Raw genomic sequence first — 20,671 nt, 5'->3', positions numbered from 1 at the left:
ACTACTTAACCCTCGAGCCATCTTTTATGGCCCGCGTTATGATTTCATGATCAAGGATAAATCATTAGCCTAGCAAATCCATATGAACTGAGGTGTGCATTTTCAAGAGCATTCACAGTAGTTCTCTGTATTGCTGACTCACAGCACACTTCAAGAGGAAAATAAACTGCAAAAGGATATAACAAATTAAATAAACAAATAATATCTGAGCATATCTGATGTTAGAGTATGTGAGAGTAAACATTCATAGAAAATTCATATGTATGAATTCATGCAGTACATTAATAGATAAAGTATGTGTGCACATACGGCCTGTTTACTTCATACTGTACTTCTCCTGTTATATATGAAGCAATGCACCTGTCTCTTTAGCATGCTATTTACACTGTATATTATCTTTCACTGTAAAAGTAATTTGCCATATCTACCTCATTCAGTACCAAAGCACCTTCTGTATATACTATATACTCTAGAGTATATATACTCAATCTCATTTGAGAGTCATATATATATATATATATTACATAAACATATTATATTATTAAAACAATATCTATGAAATAAAAAAAAAATCTTATAAAGAAATTAAAAGCATGGCCCTCAAGGCTATAGGGATCCAGCTTTGCGGCCCCTGAGCTTTCCAAAGTTGAGAAGCCCTGCTGTACAATATGATCCCAGTGAAATTTTGGGTAAAAGTCATGGCACACTGTGTGACATTATGTTTGACTGTATGAAACTCAAAATTCTGCCCCAATCGTACTGGCACCATTAACTGGTCGTTTTACTGTTTCGCATCTGGCTATTGTTGAAGCAGTCACACTGCACTGTTGATGACTAGTGTGATAGAACTTCATCGGTGGTTAAGATTAATTGCAAAGGCAACTAATCGGTGATTTGTGAACATGTCATACTTAGTGGTACTAACATTGCCTCTTTTGCCCTACAACAAGATAAATCTTTTACAATCCCCAAAATTTGTCTTAGGTGGCAAAACAGTGGCCAAATTCTTACAGTGTGAGCCCAGCTTTAGAAATAACAACGAAATCTGCAAATAGTTATGCACACTCAAATTGTTATTAATTAGGGCTGTCAATCAATTAAAATATTTAATCAAGTTAATTACATGATATGCCAATTAATTAATCTAATTAATCGCATATAAAAATATTTGCTGAAAAGGCCCCAAAATAATCATAATTTAACATATAATAATCAAAATAATTATGAATATATTAAATATAATTAATATAATAATTTAGACATTTACTTTAGAGAAGACAAGTAAAGCATTGATTAGACAATACAAAAAGTAGCGTTAGAAGTCAATATATTATTTTGTTTCTTGGCATATCATTGAACATAAGCATATCACTGACCTGCAGTCCACAGCAATCGATTTTGCAATAGAGTTTGTCAGTCTGTCTGAGGTAGATTTCACAGCTCACAGCTGCACATTTCCTGCACAGCTGGAGCTGCACTGACTGCCCCCTGCTTTCTGTGACTCGCAAAAACATGAACATGGTACTTCAAGCTTGAATTGCTCCATTGGTAGGAACATTCCGTATTACGGAATTTATGGGGCATGATAACTTGTGTTATTTTTTCCACGTTATTTACATAATAAATCACACTGAACGAGTTGTGATTAATTATGAAACACAAATCACCAGCCTTACATATAACAAATCGACAGCCTTAGAATTTATATATGAAAATATACTGTATATCTGCCTTTATATTTGAAAAAGAGAGTCCATTGCGAAAGGAACATCATATTTAGGGGTCCTTGGCATCAGAAAGTTTGAAAACCCCTGACCTATAGGAAAGCTTACCAGTTTCGGGATGGCAGCAATAACTGATTACTCACCGCCACGTTTGCAAGGCTCTCCTGGAGCCCGAAAAAGAGAGCACTCCAAGTTTTTAGGATATTGTAGGCAGTTACTTTTATTGGGAACAATTAATACGCCGGCTAGCGGCTTTTGGAACTGTTCCCAACTCTGATCTCCCACAATTCCGCAGCTCATGTTTCAGATTAAGCCTTGCAGCGACACCACAGCCTACACATCATCCACCCCTTCCCTCTTTCCCTTGCCTCCATGCAAGATTTTGCCATCTGACCTCACTCCTGCTTCAGCGTTCCAGGTGAGCACGGTGCTCAAATTATCCTTCACATTCTAATACAGCATAATCATTTGCCTGTCATTTTCATTTCATGGTCTTTACTTCTTCTGGGACTATTTTTGGGCGGAGAGTTGTAGGAAATTCAGATGTTCAAAAGCTTGATGATTAGCCCTGTGATTAAAATGGATCGCTGGTTGAGCCTTTGCCAGAATCTAAAGCAGAGACTTCTACAATCATTGAGAGCACTTTGTAACAGTTCCTATTGCAGTGCATAACTACATTTGTGCTACCCATTATGGTGACATTTACCCAAAGACCCTTTCAAGGCAAGTCAGTCCACTCGGTGGCCATCTTTGGAACGCTCCCAAGCAGGCTAAGCAGATATTTGCTATAAACAAGCGGAATAAAAGTACAGCTCCTATCTACTTGAATGGCGGAAAAACTAAATCTCCAAAATGGTTGGTCAAGATTATAATCAAACAACATATTTCAAATCAGCATTAAAATCTGACAAAAATGGTATCATAAATTGTGCTTCTTTAGCTCAGATCACACACACACACACACACACAAAAAACATTATTTTTCAGGTTGGTTCAGCTAATGCGCTTGCGTGTTCTCGAGCGGACTGACAGGTGATGTCTGTATCTAAAAGGTGATTGGCTCTTTTACCTGTAAGGCGGGACTTCCTCTTTATACATCCATTGGGCATTCCAAATTTTCCCATTCATTTCAATACCAGTGGTCCGCCTCGAGCTAAATAGTCTCAGCATTTACCTTATACTGCGATTCAGTGAAAAATAACTTTCTTATATTTCAAGTAATACCAAACTGGAATTCTGTCTAAAACCAATTTTGTCTGCATTGCAAAAACACATTTTCTTGATCAGTATTTTTGTTTTGTTTTCCCAGTATCCAATCATCTTTAAAACAAGATAAATATAAAAATATTATAATATTTTATTTGATATATTAAAGGGATAGTTCACCCAAAAATGAAAATTCTCTCATAATTGACTCACCCTTATGTTGTTCTTAACCCATATGACTTTCTTTTTTCTGTGGAACACAAAAGGAGACTGAGGCTAACATAGGCAGAATGTTAGCCTCAGTCACCATTGAATTTCACTGCATATTTTTCTTTACAATGAAAGTGAATGGTGACTGAATCTTCTTTTGTGTGTCATGGAAATAAAGTCATATGGGTTTGAAATAACATGAGGGTGAGTAAATATAAAATTTTCATCTTTGTGTGAACCATCTTTTAAAAATTTGTTGTAAGAGATTATATCTTGAAATGGTTTATTTTTCTTACCCCATTGGCAAATAGATTTTTTCTTGTATTAAGCATAAACCTCACTAAATTTAGCTATATTTGTGCTTAAAACAAGAAAAAAATGCTTTTTAAGTAAATTTGTCTTGTTTTAAGGATGTTTAGATATTTTCCACTAGACAACAAGATAAGGATTTTTTGCAGTGTGAAAGCATTCCAAAACTGCTATATATAAAAAAGATATACCATTAAATAGGCAATAAGCCATTTTGACTCTCTCAGTCTGGGAATGAGGGTGGTATTTTGACCTCTCCCAGATTAAATACAAGAGAGCTGTCACCCTGAGCTGGGTCCACATTTCCCATGATTCCTCACAGGGTGCACTGGCTGGCAGGCCCTGCAGGCATGCTCTTTTTTGACAACATAGTTAGGAGGTGCTGATGAAAGTGGAGAGCCTACAGTATGTTGCCCTTGTACCCTCTCAAATAAGCACAGGAGCCCTGCTGCCTGTCACATGTAGGTCCTGCGCTCACAGATTCAGTTGCAGTGTGAGCGCTGAAGTGTGTGTGTGTTTTGCCACCAATGCATTTAAGGTTTGTGGCAGCAGCCACAATAGGTGAATAAATTCAAAAAGTGTCCTCACAATTCAAGGCCATCACAGAAACGCGCAAGGACTGCTATAGACTTTGAAACATAGACTATTCAATAAAAAGACTCAGCCATGCTTTATATAGCCCCTTTACCCTTAATATCTCTGACCCATGGCTCTTTTCTCTGCAGAAATAAAAGCTGGATACTCTCCACCTGCATATCATCAAGTAATTAGATTAGACTGTCCATCATTCACTCTAAAGTTACATTAGACAGGCAGCAGTAGGATAATCAAGATGTGTCAGATGACAGCGAGACCCCACAGGCAGACAGTCATTCTCTTTGCTCCAGCTATACCTCATAAATTTTATTCACCATTGATTTCCACCCCACTCTATCAGCCTGACAGCATCTCTCCCTCCCCTTCTGAATTTATCTCCAGTGGCTTCAGACTTTTGTCAGACATTTATCTAATTTCCTCCCTGCTTTGGTTTGTTGATGGATATTCATAATCCCTTAATCCATACTGACACCTATTTTCACCTCTAAATCTCCCATACACACTTGATCAAACTCACACAGATCTCTCCGTTTAGCTGCCTGCTCACTGACCTGTGAAAAATTGAGTCCATTCAGAGGATGGCACTGTTCCTCCACCCTCTCCACAGCACCTGTCTTCTTCCCCATGCGTTCAGCCTCCTGCGCCAAGAACAGGTCGAGCACCGGTGTTCCCTTTGACCGCACGTCTGCTTCCGTCAATGAGTTCACCATCAACATGACCCATACGGGCCGCTTGCGTTCCCAGTTACCCGCAATGGCATTGAAGAGATAGTCGGCATAAAGCCCCCGTCCACGCTGGTCCGCCGTCATCCAGAAGGGCATCATGTGTTTAACGTAGTCCAGGTGGCGTTTCAGACGGCGGTAGATGTCTCGCGGCAGCAACGTCTGGAGGTTCTCTCCGTTGGGAAGCAATTGGCAGTTGGTGAGTTTCAAGATGGTGAGAGGATCTGTGAGATCCAGTTCGAAGAAAATGCTGGTGCTGGTTTGGAAGGCCCATTTTGAGTTCTCAGGGATGTAGTCCCAAACTCGGGTGTAGGGGACGTGGATTGTCCCAAACAGATAGGATGGTGAGTTAGGGGGAGGACGTTTTATGGTCCACAGGAAGGAGTTCATATCTTTCTGCTTAATAAGGAGAAAAGGAAGAAGAGCAGATTTTAGGGTCAAAGTTCAATAGCAGAACATTAGAATGAAAAAATTTGATATCAGTGTCATTTACTTTTAGAAACAGAATCATCTAATTTATCAAAATTTAACTTTCATCATTTATCAAATTAACTTTCATTATTTATCAAATTAAATATACTTAATAAATACATATTAAAAACACACACACATATATATATATATATATATATATACACACACACACACACACACACACACAGTATATACTGAACTGTATATCAGAATCAGAATCAGAATGAGCTTTATTGTGAAGTGTTCTCATTTTGAATTTTTTTGGTGATAGGAGAAAGTGCACACAGTACATTACAGTGAGATACAAAATATAAAGCGAGGTAAGAGTATAAATAGACATACAAATAATAGGACATATAACAGAATGGCATATGTACATGTGCAAGTGGTAATGTATGTGCAAGGTAGGGGTATGTACAGTTATTTAATTGAATTTACATATGTACATGAGATAATTATTTACATTATTGCACTATGGGGGAGTCCTGAGGCAGTTTAATTGTTCATGTGTAAAATGGCCTGAGGGTAAAAACTGTTCTTGTGCCTTGATGTCCTGGCGCTCAGTGCTCTGTAGTGCAGGCCAGAGGGCAACAGTGCAAATAGGGAATGGGCAGGGTTTGTGGGGTCCAGAGTGATTCTACCTGCATGTTTCCTCACTCTGGAGACGTACATGTCTTGGAGGGTGGGCAGGGGGGCATCAGTAGTCCTCTCAGCAGTCCTGACTGTCCGTTGTATTTTCCTTCTATCTGATTTGATGGCTGAACCAAACCAGACAGTTAAAGATGTACACAGGACAGACTCAGTAGAACTGAGTCAGCAGCTCCAGTGGCAGGTTGAACTTCCTCAGCTGGCGAACGAAGTACAACCTCTGCTGAGCCTTCTTCACAGTGGAGTCTATGTGTGTGTCCCACTTCAGGTCCTGAGAGATGGTAGAGCCCAGGAACCTGAATGACTCCATTGCTGCCACAGTGCTGTTCAGGATGGTGAGGGGGAGGAGTGCAGGGGAATTTCTTCTGAAGTCCACTATCATCTCCACTGTTTTGAGCGTGTTCAGCTCAAGGTTGTTGTGACCGCACCAGACAGCCAGATGTTCAACCTCCCATCTGTATGCAGAATCGTCACCATCGCGGATGAGGCCGATGACCGTGGTGTCGCCTGCAAACTTCAGGAGTTTGACAATGGGGTCCTTTGCAATGCAGTCATTCACGTACAGGGAGAAGAGCAGTGGAGAGAGAACGCATCCCTGAGGAGCACCAGTGCAAATAGTGAGGGTCCCAGATGTGAGTTTCCCCAGTCTCACTAGCTGCTGCCTATGAGTCAGAAAGCTGGTGATCCCATCGACAGATTGGGGTGGGCACAGACAGCTGGGTCAGTTTGGTTGAGAGAAGATCAGGCATGATGGTATTGAAGGCTGAACTGAAGTCCACAAATAGGATTCTTGCATAAGTCCCAGGTTTGTCGAGGTGTTGCAGGAGGTAATGCAGTCCCATGCTGATAGCATCATCCACAGACCTGTTTGCTCAGTAAGCAAACAGAAGGGGGTCCAGCAGGGGTCCAGTGATGTCCTTCAAGTCAGCCAAAACCAGTCTCTCAAATGACTTCATGACCACAGACGTGAGAGTGACAGGTCTGTAGTCATTAAATCCTGTGAATTTTATTTTATTTATTTTTTTTATTTTATTTTATTTATTTATTTTTTTTTGGGGGGGGGGGGGGCAGAATGATGGTGGAGCATTTGAAGCAGCAGGGAACTTCACACTGCTCCAGTGATCTGTTGAAGATCTGTGTGAAGATGGGGGCCAGTTGGTCAGCGCAGACTTTCAGACAGGCAGGTGAATCACCATCTGGGCCTGAAGCTTTCCTAGTCTTTTGTTTCCGAAAGACAGCACACATCCTCCTCACAGATAATAAGTGAAGATGGAGTAGCAGGAGGGGGGAGGTGGGGGGTTCCAGGAGGGGTAGGTGTGTTTGTGTGAAATTAACATCAGAGCGGGGGAGGGGTGTGAGACTAGGCTTTTCATACCTGCTGTATAACACATTCAGTTCATCAGCAATTAGTTGACTCTCTAAAGAGTGAGGGGGAGGTGTCTTGTACTTGGTGATGCTTTTCAGGCCCTTCCACACAGATGCAGGATCGTTGGCTGAAAACTGTTTTTTCATCTTATTAGAGTAGCTTCTTTTAGCCACTCTGATTTCCTTAGTAAGTGTGTCCCTGGCCTGGTTGTACAATATTTTATCCCCACTTCTGTAAGCATTATTTTTGGTATGTCGAAGCTGTCTGAGTTTTCCTGTAAACCATGGTTTATCGTTATTGAATGAAAAAAATGTCCTAGTGGGGATGCACATATCCTCACAGAAACTGATATATGATGTCACAGTATCTGTGAGCTTGTCCAGGTCTGTGGCTGCAGTTTCAAAAACACTCCAATCAGTGCAGTCAAAGCAGGCTTGTAGTTCCAACTCTGCTTCATTAGTCCATCACTTTGCAGTCCTTACTACAGGCTTAGCTGATTTTAGTTTCTGCTTGTAGGTCGGGAGATGATGAACCAGACAGTGATCAGAGAGTCCTAAATCTGCATGTGGGACAGAGCGATATGCACTCTTTACAGTGGTGTAGCAGTGGTCCAGTATATTTCTGTCTTTGGTGGGGCATGTGATGTGTTGTTTGTATTTTGGCAGTTCATGGGTGAGGTTAGTTTTATTAAAATCTCCCAGAATAATGATAAGAGAGTCCGGGTGTTGTTGCTCCGTGTCTGTGATGTGATCAGCCAGCTGTTGCAACGCTGTGTTCACGCATGCTTGTGGCGGGATGTACACACTCACCAGAATAAATTAGGAAAACTCCCACGGTTAGTAGAAAGGCTTACAGTTGATGAAGAGTGCTTCTAAATTAGGACAGCACATCTTCTTTACATCTGTACACCAACTTCCGTTGATGTAAAAGCATGTTCCATGTTTTCCCCGATGATTCCACAGCGCAATCCGCTCTGAACAGCTGGAAGCCTGGCAGATGAAACGCGCTGTCCGGGATGGCTTCATTCAGCCAGGTTTCCATGAAACACAGCGTAGTTAGAAAAGTCCTTATTTATATATATATATATATTTATATTAAAAACAATATAATTATTGAATAGAATAGGAATGGAAAAAACACAACCAAATTCATGTTTAATTAAAAAAATATACACACTAATACAATAATAACAATGTTTTTTTATTACTATATTCCAGAGAGCCACAGATATGCATATGCATTAAACTTTCATTAAATTCTTTGTCTTATTCACAGCCAAATTAGGACAAACATTAAGCAACCGTATGGCAGCTGTTTCACAGAGGAGTCAGTTCATGCCACTGCACTGATAGAGCTGGCGTATTAAACCTGTGGTGGAAATGTTTAACTGGGGTTCTTAGTTTACAGTGTGCCTCTCCTCATAAAAAAAGAGCCTTTACACTCTGCAGAGCTGCAAACCTCTGCTGTTCTGCACCCTCTGAAACACTCAAGTATTTACTTGTTGCTGAGGCTGTCAATAGCTCTACGCTTGTAGAATATGACCTGCAGTGAACATCTTGCTCTTAAATGGTCAGCCTTTAAATTTGATTAATTGTTCAACTTCCTCTGATCAGGAAAGAGCAGTTTAGAGTTTATTAACCAGCTGATGCCAATAAAAGCATATATTACAGAACTGAACAGAACTGATATAACCAACATGTGGCTGCATTTTGGGTGCTTCATGTCAGCAGTTTTTGGTCTTGCTTGCATTTACACAAATTAATTATATTTATCTATATATCCTGTATACAAAAGAAGGAAATATATCCAACAAGTCATGATTTTTTATTAATTTTGTATTTCATTTCATGTTTTCTATTATACTGAAAAATAATATTAATATGTATTAAAATATAATAAGTAATATCTAAAATATGTATTTCATTTACTTATAATTCAACTTATTGGAGTTATTTGTTTAGGTATGGATGCATAAATCCTCACAAATGTCCACATGCGATTGCTCTTGTCTTTGTAGTATTGACAATATGTCTCAGCACTCATGAATACTGACCAGCTTTACCGGAGAGAAGCTTATAAACTAAAGTAATATATTCTGTATGAGAAGGTCACATTCACAGGCCCCTCTCTGACATACACTTCCCTGTTTTATGGAGTAAATTCTTAACCAAAACCAGGCCTTGTATATACGGGCGCATTATGAATTGCACAAAGAGTATGCACAGGTCATATCCTGGACAATGATACCACCATTAAATATTTAAATCTCCTAGAAAAAAGAAAAGAAAAAAAAAACATTCATTGACGGACAAATATGAAGGGCGAATAAGGTAAACCTGCAGAAAGAAAAATATTACTTCTGCATGCACAATGCATTATGCATAAAAACTTTCAATCTTTGTGTAACAAAGCCTTTTAAATTGTATAGATTAAATGAGGTGAAGGACTGGATGATTTTGGACCTCTTTAATAGTCCAAATCTTCTCTTTCAAGACTTGGAATACTGAATATTACATATGCTTGAAGGAATCTAAATGTACGAACATGTGCTCTTGGACTCTAATGATCATTTCTTCGACCCATGATGAATTCTCTCCTCCAGACACTGGATGGCTCAGATGAAAGCGATCAGACATTAATTACGTTAAAGAGGCTGGTATACACTTGCCAATTCCTAATGAAGTAAATATGCTCGATAACTGCTTTAACAGTTCTCGTCTCACTGAAACTTGATCAGTTTATGAGGGTCAGTGAAATTTTTCCATATAAATACATTTGAAGTCAATTCACCCGTGGGTTTCCCCTTTTCTTTGACACATAAAGTGGCATGGCAATGGCAAAACTGAGGAGTATTTCACTTGGCACCAAAAATCATTTTTCAGGCCCAGATTTCTACGCGTACGCGACAAGAAGTGAAACGCGGTTGGCTGGGCGCCACTACAAATATTGAAATTGCTTTAAAATGGACATGCAGTTATGTTTCGTTAAGAATAATTCAAATGTATTAAATTTAAAATCAATAATTCATCAATTTGTTTTATAGCAATTATAAAATCTGTATATAATTATAATAATAATGATAATAATAATAATACAAAGATTAAGAAGAATGATAAATTGTAATAAAGTTATTTAAAGGAAAGACGTCACTGAACGTCAAAACCAAAGTAACCAATATTTTATGTATTGTAGGTTAATTTAATATTTAAAATTGTTGCAAAAATAAATAGGCCTAATTATTTAAATGGCCATCTTGAGTTATTTGAAGTGTAATATTTTTTTGTAAAAAAATGCAACAACAAAAAAATATATCCAACATTTGAAATTAACTTCATTAACTTAGTCTAAAATGACACTTGTTAAAACTTAAAAGTGCACTTTTGTTAAACCATACAAACATTATAATCGTTTTGACTCAGTGTCTTGACAATCACTGTTAGCTACTGCAATTGTCGGAAATAAAAGCACCTCTATCCACACACAAAAAGAGAAACATCAGCAATTGAGACGATCAAACAGCGAATAAATCTCCCGTTTCATCATTTTATGCATGATAAAGTTTCATGACATTTGAGGTCCTGCGAAGGTGCACGCAGTGATCACGAGACAACTTCACCTAGTGCGCGCGAGACAACTCACCGATGCATACTTGTCGCATTGCCGCGTCCTCTCGTGCGTGTCTCGGGATGAGCCCACTTGAGAGAAGGCGCATAAAATCACCAACCATCGTAGTCCCGAGTGACAGTTCATTTCGAGATGAGAGAGCACAGGTTAATTCACACTCTCCTCGGCTCCCGTTGCCTCTCTTGTTTGCAAGTTTCTCCTGACTAGTGTTTTTCGCCGGTTTTGCGTTTTGGCTCACATTTGCCGTCTCGAAAGGGCGCGCGAAGCATTCTGCCCCTCCGCCATTCTCCTGTCCCAGACTTTCAAAAGGTATTCTTGTGTTGTCTCCGGGTCTCCTCTCTTGCCCAGCTGTGGCGAGCACAAACTCCCCACAAGTTTGCAGTTTAACTGCGTTAAGAATGTGAAACGCCTTGAATGTTTCCCCCCTCTGCTTATTTTACGAGAGGAGGGGAGAGCAGGTTGTTTTGGAGGACCAGTGTGTAGCTATACCATTTCGACGGTGATGGAAAGAGTGCACATTAATCTTTATATTTTGAAAAATATTCCATCCTTCATTTTGGTTGAAGACTGTATTTTGTGCAGTCAAAATAATCCAGACAGTCAACAGTAGTTCCTACAAGGAACGTTTTGCTTTGATTTCTTTTCTACGAAACTGCCAGATTGACGCATTCTTCCTTAATTTGTTTATTTTATTTTTTTAAAAGTGGGGCATCTTTTAACGCTTAAATGTTTCATTTTAAAAAAAAATTTTTTTTTTTATTATATATATATGTTGCACCGTTAACCCTCAATTCATCACTGTCTATTTGACAGTAGCCTAGTAGGTCATGGCTATTGACTCAAATTGACAGGCATGGCTATGATTAATGGATCTAAACACTGCAGGAAGTAATGCATGCAAAAATATATTTCAAGTTTATTTTTCATTCCGTGTCTCGTGTCATTTTGATTAGTAATAATTCGAGGATGAATGGCGGTGCTAAAAGCTAGTTGTAGTTTTCTGCAGTGCCAGTTCCGGTGCCGTAACCCGTGTTATTGTCTGAGTGGCTGACCAAGTGACATTGTCAAGTAGTGGGCAATTAATCATAGGGATCTTTCAAAACAAGCTCCACATAGAGCTCTGCCGGTGACAGCAGAAAGGGTCGACACAAGTGCCCCTTTGTGTTTCTGTCATGTCTCATTCTCCAGACTCTCCACAGGTCTTTTATGAGTTTACAATGCCGACATGCATGCTCTTACCTACTGTATATTTTCTGTAGGCTCAATGATTACACCACACTGATTACAGACTTATATTTGTTTATGTGAGTGTGTTAGTCTGTTTAGCAGGTCTTGATGACTTGCAGTATCACAAGTTTTAGGCCTATGCAGCACGTTTCAGTCACGAGTGTTGAAGAACAATTATAACTCTGGTCATTGCTATGGTGATTGCTATAACTGAAATGCTCTTTACCCTTTTCTGGAGCTAGTTTCACCATCACTTATCACTATATTTTAGGTTTGAATGGCAGACAATCCAATGCAACTTCTTTATTCTACGACTCATTGACTGTGTTTGTGTTTAAGCAGGTTTATTTGACGGTTACCCTCACAGTGGATGTTAATCGAGCCCACATCTGCCTTCTCTCATTTTGAGTGTTGTTCTTTTATTTAGGGCTTTCCCCTTCATATCGAAGGCAACACTCTGCTATATCATCTGTGGCCACCTGCAGATGCATTTACCTGTTGAAAGTTAACCACACCTTGAGAAGCTCGGGGTCTGAGGGTGATTTTCACATTTTTAGCAGGTGAGTGTGCAAAGTAGGCTTATTCCTGGATTGTCGCCAGAACTTGCAGCCCATACATTGTGTTCATGGACAGGGGGAATAAAAACGTTAAAGTTAATGTTCCGGTTGCAAACTACTGAAAACAAATTCGCTGGAATGCACGCCTTGGGACGTATGAGCCTAAGTTTAAGTGCAGTGTTTTGGAAAGGGCGTACATATGGTCAAACTGTCATCGTCCGTATCTTTATTCATTCACCCCATCCTTAAACTGAACCCTTCAATGGACGTTCAGCCAAACAAACACGCTGACAGACTGGCCTGCGCTCTGTCAACTACTTTTTATGATGGAGTGGGTAAAGTATTTTACCTCACGGTTTCTGAAGTCGCTTGTTGTCATATTCCCGAGGCCAGACGAATCGGGGACTGACACTTTGACATTTCGCAGCTCACTCTGGACTGAGCTCATGAATCATATTTGAGTCAAGACAGAATGGTCTCCATTCATATGTGAAGGTCTCTTTTTCCCCTTTCATTTTTGGTTTCGTTGCAGTTTGAGCTAAATTGTATCTGTTCTAGTGCATAACCTTTGCGTCCAATATAATACCAGTGGCTGTTTTACTTATTCATCTTGAGAAGGGAGCCCTCTATTGCTCTTTGATGGTATTGCAAGTAGCCGTGTGTACGCAGACCAGGAAAAACAGCCATTGTACTGCTCAGACACAGTAACCTAATACAAAGTCAAACAAAAGGGAAATTTCCCAGTGAGAGGGTTATGAAGAAATGAAAATTAAAACACAAGCCACCTCAGACTCTTTCCAACCAGTAGATGTGGGCTCACATCTGTCATTTGGGGGTCACCTGAAGAAAAGCAAGGCCCTGTGTTGTTTACAACTCAGCTTTGTGAACAAGAAACTGTAGTCAAGCAGACAAGATAAATTGTTGAGTAGTTAGGTCCCTTTGATAATAAGGGGGGAAAACACACACACACAAAGGAATATTCAGGGTTTAATACAAGTTAAGCTCAACTGACAGCATTTGTGGCATAATGTTGATTACTACAAACATTTATTTCGACTCATCCCTGAGACACTTACAGTGGAAGTGAATGGGGAAAATGTTTGGAGGGTTTAAAGGCAGAACTGTGAAGCTTACAATTTTATAAAAGCACTAAAATTATTTCTTCTGTTAAAGCATGTATTATTTGAGCTGTAAAGTTCTTAATGTGGGGGTGGTGGGGGGGTGTTTACAGTCATTTTAGGGTTTTAGGGTTTTATAACATTACATTGTCATGGCAACAAAGTTGTAAAATTGGCTATAACTTTACACAGCAATGGTTAGTAAATGATGTTTTCACACTAAAATCATGTTCACATGCAAATTGGTTATATTTGTGGCAAAAATTATTATGAGTATTTTAACGTTAAAAAATTGGCCCCCATTCACTTCCATTGTAAGTGCCTTACTGTAACCCAGATTTTTGCTTTTTTTAAGAAAAGGAGGGGCAAGTCAAAATAAATGTTTGTGGTAATTATGGCACAAATGCTGACACAAATGCATTAAACCCGGAATATTCCTTTAAAGGAATGGAAACGAATGGGCCAAATTTTTCTTACATTAATTCTTCTGCTCAGTTCATTTAATTCCATTGTACTGTAAGTGCCTCACTGTAACCCAGAATTTTGGCCTTTTTAAAGAAAAGGAGGAACAATTTGAAATAAAGTTTTGTGGTAATTAACATTATGCCACAAATCCTGTTGATTGAGGTTAAATGGTATTGAACCCAGAATATTCCTTCAAGTACCACGTATAAGATTTCAGCATGGGCAAGTGCCAAGCCAACAAAAAGAATTAAGTAGTTGTAACAGCAAACTACAAAAATAATAAACGAGAGCAACTCTGTTTACAACTGCCCAAAGCCTCAGTTGTATGTCGCTCTCCTGGCATGTGCTCACATGCAGTTACAGACTGTCAAGCTATCTCATGAATCAGTATGGGATGGAGAGAATGAGTGAAATTGAGAGGGTGTGGAGAGGTATAGACCATGATAAGAAGCTGACAGATGGATGGTTGTTCTCTCTGTCTGCGAGAATATGATGAATTTTCCTACACATATTAAGTGAAAAAGTGAGGAAAGTTTAGCTACTTCCAGGAAACTATGGATTGAATTTTAACTTTGTCAGTTTGACACAATAGGGTTGTTAGTGTGTGCATGCACTGTAAGCTGCAGAGAAAAAAAGAGAGATTCTACATGAGCTGTGCACATTTCTGTGTCCATAATCCCCAAAGATATTGAACAATCACATCAAAGAGCTTGTGAACAAAGATTTCCCATAATGCAACAGCATTTTCCCTCAGATCGGAGATTATATGTGTAATTGTATGGTGATCTATGGGGGACCCCTGCTATGGCTTCATCTGTTGCTAGGGCCTCTCAGTGTTACAGTCTGAATAGACTGCCTTTAGCCCTGCTGATAACTGCATCTATCCATGTTACAACTGTATAAAGAGGCCGAAAAGTACCACTGGCCAAAGATTGTAATGGTCTAGACCTGAAAGGATGTGAACAAAAGATGTTGTGCAAATCATAATATTATGGAAATATCAACTGGAGCATCATTGTCAGGCAACAGTTCATTCTTATTTACCACAAATCAGCTTATCTTTGTCCAAGACTTTCAAAAGTATAGGAGACTGTCAACAGGGCTCCAGAATTTACCACAAAGAGAGAGGTACTCCAAACTGAAGCTGGCATAAAGCAGATATTTTCAGACTATGAAATTACAGGGTTTGCAAGAGCACTTAATCTGACCAAGGCAGACAAATATTTATTGTAATAAATTTGCCACTCACAATATACTGACACACCATTAGATGCAGTGTATCATCGTCTTCTTAAAATGTTGTAATGTGTGTGTGTGTGTGTGTGTGTGTGTGTGTTTGAGAGAGCGATGGAGACAGAAATGGGTGGGGGGTGGGTAGAGAGCTGCCTAAGAAAATATGGAGAGGCCTGTTTCCTGGCTGCTGCATACTGTGTGGGGTTTTTATGAGTGGTGAAATCTTGACCATGTTTATCCAGCATTTTTCCAGTGTTCCTAAAGAACGTCTTAGTTTCTTGACCTGGATTGCTTTTCAAGTTTTAAATAATTTGGCATTGGTTGGATGCTGTGTGTGTGTACACATGTTTATACTACATTGTGGAGGTCAAATGTCAAGTATAGTATAGTAAAACCTGAGATCACCTACCCAACCAGTGGTCCCCATGAGGGAAATGGCTTATTAAACATACTAAACGAGGACATTTTTTTAGGTTACAAACTGGTAATTACAAGGGAATTATGCTATAAATGTGGTTTATGAGGACATTTCTAGTGTCCCATAATTCAAATCGCTTAAAAAACATACTAAACTGTGTTTTTTTGAAAATGTAAAAATGCAGAAAGTTTTTTGTGAGAGTTAGGTTTAGGGGTAGGTTTAGGAGATTGAATCTATAGTCCGTACAGTATAAAAACCATTATGTCTATGGATAGCCACACAAATGTGTGTGTTTGAAAGCTAAATACGTATATGACAACAAAGCTTTTTAAATCAATAATAAATACATTTATTAATTATTAATAAATATTACAGGTGCATTCAATAACTTTTTGTTCATGTCATCATGGACTTACAGTGGCACCTAGAAGTGTGGATGCAGCATCATTCAAACTCAATAGTTTTCAGTTACAGATGCCATTGTAGAAATTCACTATTCACAATCAGCCATGATTCTTTTAATCCAAGAGTGAAAGTGTCCAATAGCAAGACAGTTACTGAGATTAAGCGAGTAGTATTCAGCTGGTCATGTGATCCTAAAATGGCAGCCCCCATGAGGGCGCCCTGTCCCATGTAGAAGAAAACTGCTTTTATAAGGTTACTGATATGACTAGAGTCCTCATCTCATGTGAGTGGTCATGATTTTAAACATATGTTTCAAAATTACAATTCATTTCTTTAGGATTAAAACTTGTTTTAATGTGGGAAAAAGTACTGAGTGCACCTTTAAAGTTTTGCATATTGATATATGGAATAATATTAACAAACAGAGAAGGAATTCTTTTACCTTTTTTTTACCTGATCTTACTGTAAATTCGGCAATAGTCAGTCGAAAGTGCTGCTGCTGAAATCGGTCTGTATGTACTGAAATTCGAATCACTGCACCCAGTGGCTGAAGCTAGAAGTGTTGTTGGACATAAATAGGCAAGTGTGTGTTCCATTTTCTGGGTGAAATGTCCATAGAGTGGCGCCAAAACAAGTTGTATTTTTAGTTGGAAATTATGAAATTCGTTCAGCAGGAATGCATATTTTATTAACTCTGTGCCCAAACCCTAACCCCAAACTTAATCGTCAGTGGAGTAAAATATAATTTTAGAGTGAAAGTGTAACCTCCTAATCGCATTAACCACTGTTTATGTGAAAGTGATTACTTCTTGGTTTCCGCAGGACCAAAACTGAGGTTGTTTACGCAATACGCTCTCAGTAGCGCCACAGGGAAAGGTGATCATGTTTGAATTCATCCACAAATTTCTGATGGGGGATGCTGATTGTCAGTAATTCAGCAGAATGTGGTTGATTTCAGAGTAAATGAACTTTCAGAAGTGACACTGATTTCCCATGTGATCATGTTGTCTAGTTATAAACATTTAGTCCTATCTAATAGTTTCAAGTGAGAATTATCTTTCAAGATTTAAAAAGGACCAAAAAACACCATACAACACTGAATATTATAAAACCATTCAATGGCTTTATGAGTGGAACAGACCAAAATTTAGGTCGGTAAATCTCATTCTCCATCCTGCATTTTTAAACTGCTGCATTTTGGTTGTTAGATGTTTTGGTTTAGCTATTTTTGGCATCAATTACATCAAACCATTTTTGAACACGTCAGACGTCACACGTCATTTTGAACGCAATTGCAAATAAGATTTCAGAGCTTTATTTTTGGAAAAGAGCTGTGTAAAATTTCTTCAGAATGTCTCCTTTTGTGTTCCATAAAAAAGTAAAAGCATTCAGGCTTGGAACATTAGGATGAATCAATAATTACAGAATTTTCATTTTTGAGTGAACTTTTTTCCTTTGAACTATTAAGCATGTAATCTGCCAAAGGAACATCTTTAGATCTTTAGTTTAAGATGTTTATATGACCCTGGAGTCCTGCTGCAAAGCGGGTGAACTAATGGTTCTTTCATGTTGGCATGTTTTTCTCTGCCTGTGTCCTCACTGTGATTTGAGGTTGTGCTGATTATTTCTGTCTCAGAAACCATAGATAAAGCATAGCAGGCCAACGGGCCATGGGAGAGAGATGTTTACTGGTTCCTCAGTCTGTCAAGAGGAGAGAATTTAATGTCATTTTTCAAAACTTGTCAAAGATTTGGAAAAATGGATCAGGGGTTCTCTCAAACAACATAATTTTGTTGTCTTGGCATATAATCACTTTTGTACATGAGAAGATATCCTCCATGCAATTTCACTGGATAAGTAAAAGTCAAATAAACCTCTGTTGTATTAAATAAATGGCTAAAAGGGATCACACCGGAAACCAAAACAAATTTAATGAACTAAACTCTCCAGGGATCCTGCAAGTAATTGTCTGATATTCTCAAAAGGGAAAAGTTCTCGACCTATTTCAGTTGCGGTGACAGATTCTGCTCTGACGTCACAATTCTGCCACATTCCTTTACAGTTTGTCTCATTCAGTGCTGTCAGCATTCAGCACAATCAAATCCTGACCTTTGTTGTTGCCCTGCAAGTTTTCAATTGAAGCTAACAGCTGTGGCTCTCTGACTCAGCCCAGAGCAGATGTTGTCAGTAGAGAATTGGTAAAGCCTAAGAAACAAGCCGCCCTCCACTCCCTCAGTGATCCTAGTATCCTTCTTCCCAATGAATAGCAGATAAACAGAAAAGAAAAAAAACCATGACAGACTGAGAGCTCACTCACAAAGAGTGCGTCTGCTTCCCGGAAAAGATCAACTCTCATTTTCTGCTTCTCCTGCTGATTCTAAGCATGTGTGAAGACTTTTACTGTATTCTACATTATGCCACGGAAAAGAAAACATGCATCGTGCTCTTTGCATTTGGTGATTTGTTTATCGTCCTGCCAGGGGCCGTGGCCTGGTGTGTCACACATTTCTATGGCCCAGTATGCAGACACATTCCACACACAGCACATTTTTGTATGGAAGAAATTATGTGTATTTGTGAGACATGAATTAATTTACAGATGTACGCGTGTCTCACCGATCCATGTTGAAAGCGAGACTAATCAATAACACTGATGCTGACAGCTTACCCATCTTCCACCAGCCCCTACTGCCAAGTCCACCTTCCTGTAGAGAGACCCTTAAATGGTCATTCAGTCTTTTGAAGGAATTCTCCTAATTCATGTTTTAGAACCTGTGTAGTCCTGGGCCCAATTCCAAGAAACCCTTTAAGTTAAGAAAACCCTCAGTTATAATGGCAAGGGTATTGTCACTAAGAGTTTTCTTAGCTTTAGGGGTTTCTTGCAACCGGGCATGATCTTGGTTCTGTCAATCTTAATTGGCTCTGGTGGAAGTCAGTCTTTACAGTTATGGACCTATATAATCAGTTTCAATGAGCTGGAATAACATGATCATAGAGGAGGTCGGCATGTTGGACCCTAGGACTGGCCACATTATGCCGACTCACTGGCAAGTGTCATCTCATATCAGACATGTCTGCATCTGCTCCAGCATTTTAACCTTCCCCTGTGGTGCAACCAGAAGCTTGTCATGTCACCAGAGTGGGAAACCCGGGTTCTGATACTGCATTGAAACCAGGAAGTAGTGCTAGACATTGCAAGTTCTTTCATGAATGTGCAGATTGTACAACTCTAATTCAGAAAAAGTTGCGACAGTATGGAAAATGTTAATAAAAACAAAAAGGAGCAATTTTTTTAATTGCAACACCAAACCACATACTGCCCGGATTACAAGTGCATAGCTTATTCTCTATTTCCGCAACATTGTGATGTCACACTGTAGTAGACATTTGCATCTGACCGCCTTCACAACAACACATCAACGCCTACTTTACCTTATAACTTCTGTAGCCCTGTCCACTAGTGGTGAACAGTGAGATGGCAGGAGAGAGCAGGTCAGTCAAGAGCAGAGAGCCAATCATAACTGTGGGCGTTTACTGTCAAGTCTTAAAGGAGAAGCAGCACCAATGCCTAGAGGGGTTTGTTTTAAACATGTAGGCAAAGGTGAAGGACTCTGTTTGCCTAAATCACACACAACTCAATAGAGGGTTAAAAACACAGCTAGGCCCACAGGCAGTCAGGCCCCTTCATTAATGACTGAGCTCCTCCGCAGGCACATTCATGTGCCATCAGATGTTGGGATGCTGATTCCCGTCATATCAAACCAAGAAAGTTGCTCTCTTGGTGTCGAGTTACACATCATATCTCAGATGCTCTACGTGATCTCACCATTTCCCTCAGTTTAAGCGAAAGCGCTCCGTATCATTTGATTTGAATGAGATGAATGCATTGAGACATAATAAATAACAGTCGTTCTGGATGATATATTTCCTTGTTTTTCCACTTCGCTGTCAAACACAGATTCCATCTACATGGAGACATGTTATGAACCCCTTTATTTGTTTCACTTTTCGAAACTCTACTCGCAGGACAAGCCGCAGCCTATCAGAGCATCATCGTTGTCAACTTTTATCCAACATGTGTCGGGTTTCAATGATGCATGGATGAGTGAGAGGCATGCAGGTACTGAGGATGCAGTATGCTATCTGTCTCCCATATTCAGAATGAGACCATAACAAAACAACCGTCACGTTTCGTTGTTAAGTTAAATAAACTTTTCTCATAAAAAAGTGAGAGAATTCTTAGAATGTTTTTCCAAAGGTTTTATGCGTTATTGTGTAACGTCTCTCTAAATTTGAGATATTTAAAATGATGAAGTAAAATTAACTATATTAAATTAGATATATTAAACATAAAGGATAATCAAATGT

The 20,671-nt window shown here is 39.2% G+C and overlaps 1 protein-coding gene across 2 annotated transcripts in view; it reads right to left on the bottom strand.

The window, feature by feature from the left end:
• LOC127424511 (metalloprotease TIKI2-like) overlaps positions 1 to 11,249 on the bottom strand; it is a 106,961-nt gene extending 95,712 nt beyond the window's left edge. The window contains exons 1-2 of one of the 2 annotated variants that reach the window (XM_051669812.1): positions 10,896 to 11,249; positions 4,598 to 5,164 (exon numbers count right to left, since the gene is read on the bottom strand). In XM_051669812.1, coding sequence (XP_051525772.1) covers positions 4,598 to 5,164; positions 10,896 to 11,006 — 678 coding nt within the window. In that variant the 5' untranslated portion in view covers positions 11,007 to 11,249. Of the gene's footprint in view, positions 1 to 4,597; positions 5,168 to 10,895 lie in introns of both variants that reach the window. The other variant, XM_051669811.1, reaches the window with a different exon arrangement.
• Positions 11,250 to 20,671: the final 9,422 nt, after the last annotated feature.

The sequence above is a fragment of the Myxocyprinus asiaticus genome, chromosome 33 (genome assembly GCF_019703515.2).
Source record: "Myxocyprinus asiaticus isolate MX2 ecotype Aquarium Trade chromosome 33, UBuf_Myxa_2, whole genome shotgun sequence".
In the NCBI taxonomy this organism is placed as follows: domain Eukaryota; kingdom Metazoa; phylum Chordata; class Actinopteri; order Cypriniformes; family Catostomidae; genus Myxocyprinus; species Myxocyprinus asiaticus.
This window is presented reverse-complemented; position numbering and strand designations above follow the sequence as displayed.